Source organism: Neolamprologus brichardi, chromosome 11 (assembly GCF_056152115.1).
Source record: "Neolamprologus brichardi isolate AB-2024 chromosome 11, ASM5615211v1, whole genome shotgun sequence".
NCBI classification, from domain to species: Eukaryota; Metazoa; Chordata; class Actinopteri; order Cichliformes; family Cichlidae; genus Neolamprologus; species Neolamprologus brichardi.
Genome location: NC_142114.1, coordinates 4144452 through 4156673, shown reverse-complemented (window position 1 = coordinate 4156673; position 12222 = coordinate 4144452). Strand labels below are relative to the sequence as shown.

The following is a 12222-nucleotide window of genomic DNA, read 5'->3' as shown; positions in this document are numbered from 1 at the left end:
AGTAAGTGCCCTTCATAAAAATCCTACTGCACAAAGGAACTTTAGAAGAATGTTTAGATTCATTTATACGTGCTACTAGACCTGTCAGGTTTCTTGATTGCACATTGATGTTGTGAGATAAATTACCGAAAGTGTCGACGACAGTCATGCATGTGTTGAGAGGTGCTTTACACTCCTGGGTACTCTGGTTGCATTCTTCATTGGTTGCCGATGAGCTGCACACGTAGCACTTCAGTGGCAGCGCTGCAGATGTGAGGAACAACAAAAACTGAAACTTGATTGAAAGGCAGATTTCTTTTTCTACTGGTTTGAGGACTAGTAATGTTTCTGTCAATCAGGCGTTACTGTGAAGGGCAGTTGAGTACGGTTCTGGTGTTAATCCATAAACCTGCTGTGGGAATTAAATGGTGAAGGGCATTAGAGTTAAACGTCTGAAACTAGTGAATTATTAATCAAGATAAATCAGCGGAGACTAACACTGATATTTACCGCATGTCCTTCAGCAACACAGCCGGCCAACCTGATTACAAACTTCTCTTATTTCTGGGTAAAGGTGACATTGTTGACGGAGAAAAAACAGACGTCTGGAAACAACAGCGTGAGATACTTGTTTTTCATAAGGAGAAGGCTTGAAACTCATCGCTGCACGCTCGTAAGTTATTTGTCATTCTGGCAATTTCAGTATATATATGTATATGTATTTTTCAGATTTACTGAACTGTCACCCTATCTTTGAAAAAAAAAATTCCCATGACCTTTGACCTACAGTTCGAGCAGTCAGATGTTTATTACGTACCTGGAGAAAAGAGCAGGAAGAAGATCCCAAGCACAAGCAGCATCTTCCTAACTGGTGTTGAACTGTTCCCGACCAGAATGTCTGCAGTTAAAGCTGTCGTGCCAAAAAGCGTGTGTGTGTGTGTGTGTGTGTGTGGTGAAACTGTTCCACCCACATTAACACCATCATTACAAACAGGAAGCATTTAATAAAAGTTACTGTTTGTTGCTGTGTGGGTTAGGGTTGGTGTTTTTGCTGGTTTCACAGATACTTGCTCTGTTTATCTTCTTTATCTTTCTCTTGTTAATCACAGACACCAACTTAACATCAGGCAGTGAAACTTTGTCTCTGCTGGCTGAGGCATAATTTAAGTACAGTCTGAGGATTTGTTGGCTTTTTTTCCTTCACCAAGAGGAAACTCTCATTTCTCTTGAACAATCACCTCTATCAAACTATGGAAAAGGACAAACGATTGAAACAACCTAATGTAAATATAAGCTCCTAATAAGTTAATGAGTGATGGTGTGGTTACATTGAAACCACAATTTTAGAAATAGCGCATCGTTCAGAATACATTACCCACAATTGTTTGGCTTTCTTCTAAATCCTGCAAACTCTTTCAAAGTTTAATCTATAAACATATCAGTTCTTACCACTAAGGAAAAACAGTACACTAGTATTCCTGTGGATTTTTTTAATAAAACTAAAAATGGCAATATGCAGTACTGCTATCATTTCTTTACATTTTAATAGGTATAATGATGAAACATAATATAGGACCTACAGAGCTCTTCTTTGGCTGTTGGCTGCCTTTTGTTCTATTCTCTGTCAAAATGATTCCACGCTGCTTCAATGATGTTGCAGTTCGGGTGTTTCACTGTGGGTTTTTCTATCAGGTATGTTTTTACTGCATTAACAGTGTGTTTGGAATCATCATCATGACGAACAATGAAGATGTTGCCAATCAGATGGTTTCCAGATGGTATTACATAGTGCAGCGGTCCCCAACCCCCGGGCCTCGGACCGGTACCGGGCCGCGAGAGTTGAGGCTCAGGTGTGAAATGTATGGTTTTCAGGGTTTTTATCAGTTTTCAGCGTTATTTTGTTATCATTTTTATCGTTAACTCTGTTTTCCTGGGTCTTTTCACATGTGTTATGAATAAATCTTCTTTTTTTCGGTACCGGTACTAGTTTTATTTTGTTGTATTTATCCGCGACACCTTAAAGGCCGGTCCGTGAAAATATTGTCGGGCATAAACCGGTCCGTGGCGCAAAAAAGGTTGGGGACCGCTGACATAGTGGATCAAAATCTGATGGTACCTTTCTGTGTTCATAATCGTGTGTTGAGTGGCTTGAAAATGGTCAGGAACAAGAACTGGACTGAAGGTGAGTAAAAAAGCCGTGAGGAGCTTCAGAAGGGCTGGAGAACTCTAGTTTAAGACAACTCAACAGGAAATCAATAGACCTGGAGACCAGTGATAGACATTAGATCAGCTGACTTGGAACGCAGTTTTTTTCCGCCCTAAACCAAACCCAAACCTGTCTTCACGTGGCCTCCCCTCACCAGCTGGGAGCTCCAGGGCCAAAGATGCAACAACAAATTCTCAGAGATTACAAGACGGTGCATGACTCGCTGCTCTATCCTCCTACTTCCTCAAGATCACCTGTGTCGGCTTGGGGATTGTTAACTTTTGCTTAAAACTAGGTTAAAGGGCACTCTCTCTTGAGTTGGATACAGGATACACACACGCACACTTACACATGTACTCAGACACAGATATACAGTCCCGTGTTTTGATTTTTATAATGTAAGGTGTGAAGATTCATGTGGTTCATTGTGCTGAGTGGGTTTTTTTTCCTGTTCTCAAACTGCTCTCCCATTAGGAGCTCAGTGTGGGTGGAGTTCTTTTTTTCCCTCCTCTTCCCTCATATATTGTGTATTTCATTGTTTTTCTTACCATCCTACCTCACTCTGACCTGTCTTACCAACGTCATGTTTGTGCAATGTAAGTACGGTCGGAAGGGGTCCTAGTTTACCGCATGTACGTGTAACATTGATAGTGGCGACTAAAGGGCTTAATCAGTCAATTTACATTTACAATTCCAGTTTATTTGAAACAAAACAAAACAATGAACAGGCAGAGTGCATTACTAAAACATAAAAAAACAGCAATTTTGAAGTAAATGTTTGTGTTCAAGCAGTTCAGTCAGAAATCAGCACTGAGTTTAATGCCGCAGGCCTGCGAGCACAGTAAAAATCTTCAGATGGACTGACAGTGCCGTGTGAAAAGTAATAGACATCTTTTAATGAAGCAGATGTGCTGTATGCTTTTATCTTTTATATTTCTTTTTATGTGCTAATTTGACAAAAATAGTCTTTTTCAAATCGGCTTGCAGTAAACTGACAGGAAAACTAACTCAGCATGTACAACTTGATAGTGAATAGGAAGACTTTATCTCATGCCATTTAAGATGAACAAAAGAAGCATCACTGGAGGTGATAGAGTGCCCTATGATGCGTTGGACTTGACCTCTAACACAGACCAATCAGCATCCAGGGTGTGGCTAAAACACAGCATCATGCTTCAAATAAAAAAAAGCCAAACATTGCAGATCGATTCTTCTCATTGTTGTTATAAAGATAGATTGTGTGTTGATAAGGAAAATAATGTTTACAGTTTGTGGGAAAATGTGCAAAAAGAAGTCCACATCTCACCGTGTAGCAGTTTAAATGATCCAGTTCTCTGTATTTTACCCCATTGTTTCCATATTGTGGTTGAAGCTGCATTATGTAGTCTGATTAATATGTTTCCAGAATTGGTGCCTCCTAGCGGCTCAGCTGGCAGGGACTTTCTCCGATGGCATATGAGGCGGAGTTAACAGGCACTGCATTCTGCAGAAAGTTGGCTTTTAATGAGGAGAGATAAAAGGCTAAAATAACCTGTTTGAGATTAAAATTGAGCTGATTTGGGACAATGTGTCCCTACAAGATACATAAAGATTCTTCTGAACTGTGAATCATGTGAAGCTCAGTGACAGAAAGACTAATTGTTGAATCACCGAGTTGAAGGATTAATCCTTCGCAGCGTACCCAAACACTCCAGCTCCCTCGTGTTTGTATAAAGAGAAGGATCCGGCAAATAAATCCACGTTACAAGCGCTGATGTGATGCTGCAGAAATCATTTGTGAAAGGTCACCCAGCATAAAATGTACAGCGGAGATGTTGATAGATGAAGGAGCCGAGTCAAAGCAGCAGTCAAGGGGAAGCTTCATCAATGCCAAGCAAAAAGCAGCAGCAGCGCCGCGAATATGCAGCAGTGCAGAGTCTGAATCGGTCAGGAGCTGCTGTGGCACACATGTGGGCATGTGTCCTGCCTGTGTCTCTGTTTTACATCCCCAAGGCTCATTAGTTCACTTCTGGTTGTTTTTTTGTTTTTTTTGAGCTGATCTTTCGAGTTCTGAAAAGATGAGCTTGTCCTCTCCTCACTGAGTCTTCACTTTCTTGGTGTGAGGGACGGGCTCTCGTTTTCTGGGTTTGGAGGCGAAACGGCTGGTGCAGACATGAGTGAGACAAAAGCAAGAGAGTACTGCTGTTATGTTGGAAATACAAATTGATTTGTGAGTATAGATGTACACAAACAGAAAAGAAGAAAGGCTCAAGAGTGTCTAAAACGTCAGAATATGGCTTGTACTTGAAAATAATACGACTTAAAGTCACTGGGATTATCTTGAATATGAGTATGCATATTGTTGTAGTATTTGAATGTCGTGTTGATTATCTGTATTTGTGACGTTACAATTACGTTACAGCACCCTGTATGTACGTTACAGGGTGCTGTAAGTATTCTGTTCAACTGCCTGTTAATACAAATATCTAATCAGCCATCACATGGCAGCAACTCAATGCAATTTAAGCACTTAGACACGGTCCAGATGACCTGCTGAAATTCAATGGGGAAGAAAGATGATTTGACTTTGAACGTGACGTGGTTGTTGGCCCGGTCTGAGTATTTCAGGAACTGTTGATCATCTTAGACAAACATCTCTAAAGAGAAAATATCCAGTGAGCAGCAGTTCTCTGGGACAAAGTGTCTTGTTGAGGTCAGAGGACAGTGGGGAACAGTCAGACTGCTTTGAGCCGATAGAAAAGCAAAAGTAACTCAAATAATCACTCATTCCAACCAAGGTATGCAGAAGAGCATCTCTGCACACATGGCATGTTGAACCTTGAAGGAGATGGGCTACGGCAGCAGAAGATCACATTAGGTGCAACTAATGTCAGCTAAGAACAGGAAACTGAGGTTAGAGTCTGCCTGGGTTCATCGAAACACTGCAGCCTACCTGAGTACTGTGGCTGACAACATTCACTTCACTTAAATTTGCTTTATTCAGCACCACATTACAACAACAGTTGCCTCAAGGTGCTTTATTTTTTAAGGTAAAGACCGTACAACAATGCAAAGAAAAGAGAAAACCCCAACTATCATATGACCTCCTAAATCCCTCTATGACCACACTGTAACATGCACCATGTCACAAAAATCCAATCTTGTCTAACTCAGTTCCCTGTACTCAAATGAGCTCCACAATTACCAGATCTTAATCCAGTAGATCACCTTTGGGTTGCGGTGGAATGGGAGATTCACATCAAGGATGTGCAGCCGACATATCTGCAGCAAATCTGTGGTGCTATCATATCAATATTGACCGAAATATCACATTAATGTTCCCAGCACTTAATGAATTTGTGCCATAAAGAATTTAGACAGTTCTGAAGGAAAAAGAGGGTAAAACAACGTAATAGCAAAGTGTAACTAATAAAGAGGCCAGTGAGTGTTTTTGCTCCATGTGTGTTTGGGACTGTGGTATTGTTTTTGGGCTCATCGTACCTTCGCTGGTAGAGGTAGAGAAAGAAGAGAAGCTCATCTCTGAAGCAGGAAAGTTGATGCGAGGAAGAGAAGGATCCAGAGGAGGAAAAAAAGGAGGCACAGGAGCACAGATCTGAAATCAGCGTGTTGACTCCCTGTTGGAGACGAGAGAGGATAGCTGACCGAACTGAATCGCTTTAACACCAAACGCAGCACAAAGGAAACCTGCTGATGCTGCTTGTGAATGAGCTCAAGAAATACTCACCCTGTACATCAACACTGTCCCCTGCAGGTGACTCACAGACTTCAGCTGTCCCACAGTAGAAAGTGAACAAACAAGGGAGGGGGGAGGAGGTGTGGTTTGTTTTAATTTTTAACGTACAAATTTTAGCCAAAGAAAATATTTCTGAAGTGTTGCTGTTTAGCTGCCAGACAAACCTTGTGGTTAATGTAGAGCTGAGGGGCCATAGACAGGAAGCCAAAGGCGTACACTCCTGAGACGAGGAGGCAGGTATTATAAATACAAAAGTAAATAATAGTAAAACTCAAAGTCAAATGTATCTATATAGGACATTTAAAACAACAACTCTTGACCAAGGTTCTGTAAATGTAAGATAAACAAAAGAGATAAAAACATAGGAAGAGATGATAAAATTTAAGAAACGGGGAATAAAATGAGGAGATTTGAGACAAATAAAAGTGGTGCAAACTCATCTGATTTAAAGCCAAGGAATAAAAGTGGGTTTTCAGATGGGTTTTGAAAGTGTCTAATGTTGGGGAGGTCCTGATGTGAAGCGGCAGTTTGTTCCGCAGTTTAGGAGCAGTCACAGGAAAGGCCCGGTCTCCTCTGTGCTTTAATCAGGACCTCGGGACAGCTAGGATCATTTGATCAGCAGACCTCAGTGATCTTGCCGGAGTGTGCCAATTCAAAAGATGAGAAAGGTATGAGGGGGCTAACCGCCTTAAAAACAAATAATAAAATAAATTCAAAAACTAACTGGCAGTCAGTGTGAGGATGCTAGTATATGTAGTCCTGCAACTGCAGGTCTTAATGCTCAATTCCGATTTTTTTGATCAAATCCGATTTTTTTGTCTGCTTGTTCACACTACAAATAAAATGCAACAGCAAACACGCTCTAGTGTGAACGCTCAAAGCGGCCCGCATGCGCAAAAGAAGACGTCACATACAACGCGCTCTGTTTAGACCCAGAGCAAACAATATTGTTTGACTGATGGCCTTAATATAAAGACTTGTTTCGGACTTTACGTTTCCCAATTTTGCTTTAAGTTATAAAGTTATTTTGTTATTTACATATGGCCTAATTATTATCCTTATTGCTGTTTTAGAGAGGAGCGGTGCTTCAAAGGATAGTTGCAGATTTCTGTCAGAATCTGCAGATTATACAGTACAAATAAAATGTTCACGTTTCTCCAACTTTGTCTTCCCAACGGTTTCACTGACATCTACACTGGATCGCCAGGAAGCGTCCGTGATGTCTTCTCTGGTGCTGATAACTGGCGTCTGTCTTGTGTCAGTGACGTAAAGGACGGATTTAATGCGACATGACCGTTCAAACAGCAGTCGCTTTCTAAAACATCAGATATGTATCGGATTCAGTACCACATACGAAAGTGACCAAGTTTGGATTTGAAAATATCGGATTTGTGCCGTTCACACTGTCATACCATGATCGGATATGAGTCGCATAGGGTCAAAAAAGTCAGATTTGATGCGCTTTCGCCTGCAGTGTGAACGTAGCCTTAGTGACTGTGCTGCAGTGATTTGGACCAGCTGCAGTCGGTTAACTGATGACAGACTGACACCTGAATAAAGACATGGATAGCTCTCTCAAAGTCTCTAAAACAGAGGAATGGCTTCACTTTTGCAAGTAGCCGGAGATGAAAGAAACTGGTCCTGATTACAGCGTTGATCTGTTTACCAAATGTTAGATTGCGTTCCTTGCAAAGGATTTTTTTAATAAACTTCTAAAGGGCCCAAGTCGTAGTGGTCACAGGGACCAAACACAATGACCTTTGTTTTCTGTTCATTTAAGTTAAGAACGTTTAAAGCCACCCATGCCTTAATATCCTCCAAACAATCTAGTAAACCCTTCAGAGGACTCACAGATTTACTTTTCAGTGGTGGGCAAATCTGTGAGTCGTCAGCATAACAATGAAATAAGATGCCAGATTTTTTTTAAATGAGCCCATAGGGAGTAGTAAGGTTAGTTTTAAAGAAAGATTATTAAGAATTAAGTACTGTACTTATTATAGATAATCTTTGGAGATGGATGCAAAAAAACTCACCAGTCACCAGAGTGCTGATCAGCCAGGAATAGTAACTGTCAATGAAATAATCAGAGGCCAATAATAACCATTCCATACCAACTTTATTCATTAAGCTCTTTTTAAAAAAGCTACATCAGACACAAAGTCCTATACACAAAAATAGATAAATACACTCTAAACTATGAAAGGTAAAAACAACTATAACACAATAAAAATGAACAAGATCAATGTTTAATGTCGGGTCAAAGGCCAAAGAGTAAGAATGTGTTTTAAGATGAGTTTTAAAAATAGACACTGTAGATGTCAGGCAGCTATGGATAAGACCTCAAATGTAAGAAACATTCAGATCTGACGAGAATCTTTAAAAAGTGACTTTTTAAAGGAGGTTGGCACAAATGTGAAGTCTGGCAGCGCTTTAATAATGACAAATTAAGTAGCGACGAGATGAATTTGATGATTGGCTCACCTCTTTTGGCGTAAGTAGGCCAGAGAGAAAACGGCTCCACTGATGCACAGGGGATACACCAAGTAGGACAAGTATCTGGACGCCTCGAGGGAAAAGCCAAAGATGAAAATGTAAAAATGAAAGAAAGCCCGAGGGAGAATATTAAAGGAGCCATAAAACAAACAGACTGATACCTGTGTGTCGTACTCCACTGTCTTTCTCTCCTCTTCATCCAGTTTATTAACCTAAAGAGTAAGACAGACTTAGAGATCACAACTTGTATGATGCATTCTTCCACACTGCTGTGAACACAGATGTGCAAGTGCTCCATACTCACATGAAGCTTGTTGCCTTTGCACTGTATCTGGATCTTAAATACTGTAAACACCTTCCACACCTGGTGGGATAAGCGATTACTGGTTTATAACTCTCTGTTTTGATCTTTATTTGACTCTAATTTGTCTGAGCAACACCAGATATACTAATAACTACCTCCACACACGCTCCCAGTCCGACAGGAAGGAGCACCAGCAGGCTGGTCTCCTCCAGAAGATAGAGGAAAATCAGCAAAGTACCGAGACTACGCCACAGAACTGAAAACGAAAGAAGGAATTTAACATTTTCTGAGCTGATCGATGCCACGCATCATTTTTGATTATGGTCACCTGTCTTCCTCGATATCCCCGCCATGCTTTTCTTTTTCCTCCATGAGCTGATGTCATTTTTAAGAGCCAGAAACTCACAGATCAGCTGTTGAAAAAAAGGAAATAAAGCATTTAGAAAAGAAATTACATTTCCTTCCACAAAGTCCGTGTTAATATGCTCTCTTACTTGCAAAGCTGTGATGAAAGCAGTCAGCACTAACAGGTAGAGGTTGGATCCCACCAGAGTTTCTTTAATTTCATCGATGTTTTCGTCTGTGAAGCCTGGAGACACAAAGAAGCAACGGATGAGCTCATTTTGATGAGCTGAGGTCTTATTTGGGTTGTATTTGAGTACAAATAAAAGCTACCACATATAATTAATATGATATAATTAAGATTAATGAATCATTATAATGCCTTAAATCATATGTCTGTTATATAAATAGTTCACCGAATTGCTGCAGGGAATAAACCATGTCCTGTAGGTGGACCCAAAACCTGAATCCTCTTAGAGAGATTCCCTCATAGGACACAGTGAGAGGGAGCTGAACGGTGCCGCTGCTGATCTCCTGTCGGTGAATGGATAAACGGATATGTACTCATTTTAAATCAGCCAAAATAATAATAATAATAATCAAAATAAGCAAGTGTCTGTTAAAGTTTACTAGAAAAAGCTTCCTATACCATGAGGTCTCTGACTCTGAAGTCGAGCTCATTAACCATCAGCAGAGGGAGGTACATCATCTGTCTGCCTTCCTGAGAGCTGCAGAGAAAAGCAGGAAGGTTCTTTAATTCAAAGTGATCCTCGTTTTCACCCTGGGAAATTTGCAGGAAATTTGTGAACACATTTACGCATCCATGCACTTAAACAACTTACCCCGAGGCACCTTAATGGTAGCAACTGAGAGGTCTAACAGGTTTACTTTGCCTTTAAATTCCAGCCTGCTGAGAGATTACAGTCTACCAGTGGCTGTTTGTAACTTGTGATCCAGATCTAGAGGATCATCTTTTACAGATAAGAGAACTTTTTTCCCATTTTCATTATTTTTCTTTAATTAATATAAATTAATATTTACTAAAGACTAAAGAATTGTTTGGCTAGCGAGCAGTGACAAAGGGCTATTTATATATGTACCCTTGTGATGATACTTTTACTGCACCAGACACTGTTTCTAAAGCGGACTTTCTTCTAGATGTTTTTCAATATATATTGCGCCCTTTGAATAATAATAATAATACAGCACCTGCAACAAAACACCAGAGTGTGTTTGATTTTCTGTCAGAAGTATCTGTTCCTCTCAGCCTTTCGGTGCCACTGCAGCAGCAAAACAGCAGAAGTCAGCAGCACGCTGACAGCTCACCTGGCTTTGACCTCCAAAGCTTCATCTGACTTACACTCTCATGTAGCGGCGCACGTCACTGGGAAGCCCAGCCTTTGTGAAGGTGAAGTCCTCTGACATGACAGTGAGTGACAGGTGGGGTCTCCAGTGGGATATAGGGTTCTCAGGTCTCGGCTTCTGGGTGGAACCAAAAAAATAAATAAATAATGCACTGTGCAAGGCAGCTGGGCCCCATAAAAAGGCCACATTATATAGATTATGTAAAGGCAAGATGCTGGGTGAAATATGAAGCAGTCCTGAGTGATGATGTACCTTCTCCTTGTCTTTCTGGACGTCGGTGCGTGAGGGGGTGATGTAGGTGGTGAGTTGGACTGCATAGTGGACCTCTCTGCTGTCCTCCAAAGGTGAAACGCCAGCCTTGTGCACATAAACAACTGCAAAGAGGGTGCCATTAGCCCGAGTCTCTCCTGGCAGAGAGACATGCACCTTTCTGTGGAGAGAGAAATAGGCATAAAAATAGAAACTGCGTGTTTTAGGCCTTCATAAACAATCAAATATGCTAATCATTACTGAGTACTTGCAGCATACTGTGACTGTCACTACGATCAGTGGTTGGTAAAGTCTTTTGATGACTATATATTTATATGACTAAAGATTTATGTTGCAATAACTGCGATGCTGCTACCATTATGTTAAAAAATAAACAAATAATTTTTCAGATTGTTGTTCTGCTCCTGTGCAGTTCACAACATGTCAAACCCACCTCTCAAATCTCGAGTGAGGGTCGAACGGGTCTATTTTTACAGCGAGCTCGAGGGGGCTGTTGTCTGGCACGAGACAGGTAAAAACACTCATCTGAATAAAGGAGAAGACGAGATGTTAAAAACAAGGTTTCCATCTTAGTTTGAGATTCGTTTCAAAATGAAAGGGATGCTGCTGCAGAAATCTAAGCTGGAGCGACGAGATAATCCTGACTGTGCTTCAAATGTGTGTCTGTTTTACAGATTTCACAAAGTAAACACCTGCAAACAAAACGATCTATCAATATTTTCATGAAGAGAATTCATGAAAATGCCATAGTTTTAAAGTAGATGTGCACAAAAACGACACAAACCTAAATGACAAATGAAAATTTATCATATTTTTCTCTAACTACCATGTAGACAGTACACTTTAGTAATAAGAGCTTCTTGCTGAGCAGCACATGGACAGATTTTTCTTACTGTTACTCTCGTGTAAATGATCAAATCTATGGATCTGGATCTCAGAGATTTGCCATCAGGAATAAGACAAGCTCTAACCTGTAGTCTGGGTCTGGCTGCCAGATAGGAGGTGATGCAGTGCTCTTCTCTGCCTCCATCGCAGGATTTGGTGTTTAGGAAACCGTACAACAGCCAGGCGGTGTGGAGCATGTAAACCACAAACACCCCGAGCAGCAGCTTAGCGATGGAGCTCCTCTTACTGCCGCTGTCCGCAGGTTTGGAGTAACAAGACGGGAACATGGCAGCCAAGCTACTCAGAGTTTCACCCGCAAAATGCTGAACATTTAAAGAAATTATTTTTTAAAAAATGGACGCGGTCTGGTTCGGGATTGTAACTGTAACAATACAATCCCCACGCTTCCTCTCTGATTCACCATCTTCCGGTTATCCGCATCCAGCAAAAGATGCTGATGCTGACAAAAACCTCCGCGGCTGCGCCCACACCGCGTTTACCACTGAGCCCACAAGGAGAAAAATAATTAATTAAAACGTTATTATAGACACGCACGAAAAGCAGAATCGCTGCAGAGCGAGAAAATATGTTTTCTTCTGCTTTTACAGTCAGATTTTTATTCATTGCATTAGAGACCGAAGCGCC

At 40.9% G+C, this 12222-nt stretch overlaps 1 protein-coding gene across 3 annotated transcripts; it reads right to left on the bottom strand.

The window, feature by feature from the left end:
• Positions 1-4203: 4203 nt before the first annotated feature.
• LOC102791528 (lipid scramblase CLPTM1L-like) lies at positions 4204-12022 on the bottom strand. 3 transcript variants are annotated; one of them, XM_006795883.3, is made up of 17 exons: positions 11664-12022; positions 11126-11217; positions 10675-10852; positions 10418-10539; positions 9707-9785; positions 9474-9591; positions 9210-9304; positions 9044-9128; positions 8871-8971; positions 8716-8775; positions 8573-8623; positions 8400-8482; positions 7952-7986; positions 6083-6138; positions 5910-5954; positions 5666-5799; positions 4204-4326 (listed from the first exon to the last, which is right to left on the bottom strand). In XM_006795883.3, exons 1-17 carry the CDS (start codon positions 11862-11864, stop codon positions 4260-4262), a joined length of 1602 nt encoding a protein of 533 aa, XP_006795946.2. In that variant the 5' UTR covers positions 11865-12022; the 3' UTR covers positions 4204-4259. The 3 variants fall into 3 exon arrangements, with proteins under 3 accessions (XP_006795946.2, XP_006795947.2, XP_087704127.1); XM_006795884.3 differs by having other exon boundaries at positions 10418-10536; XM_087848001.1 differs by having other exon boundaries at positions 10418-10852.
• Positions 12023-12222: the final 200 nt, after the last annotated feature.

Excerpts from the sequence above, each read along its gene's own strand:
- LOC102791528 (XM_087848001.1), bottom strand. The coding sequence starts at position 11,864 with ATGTTCCCGTCTTGTTACTCCAAACCTGCGGACAGCGGCAGTAAGAGG. Across the intron at positions 8,776-8,870 it reads GACTGGGAGCGTGTGTGGAG|GTGTGGAAGGTGTTTACAGT; the intron begins GTAGTTATTAGT and ends TTATCCCACCAG. Across the intron at positions 6,139-7,951 it reads GATCAGCACTCTGGTGACTG|GAGTGTACGCCTTTGGCTTC; the intron begins GTGAGTTTTTTT and ends TCCTCGTCTCAG.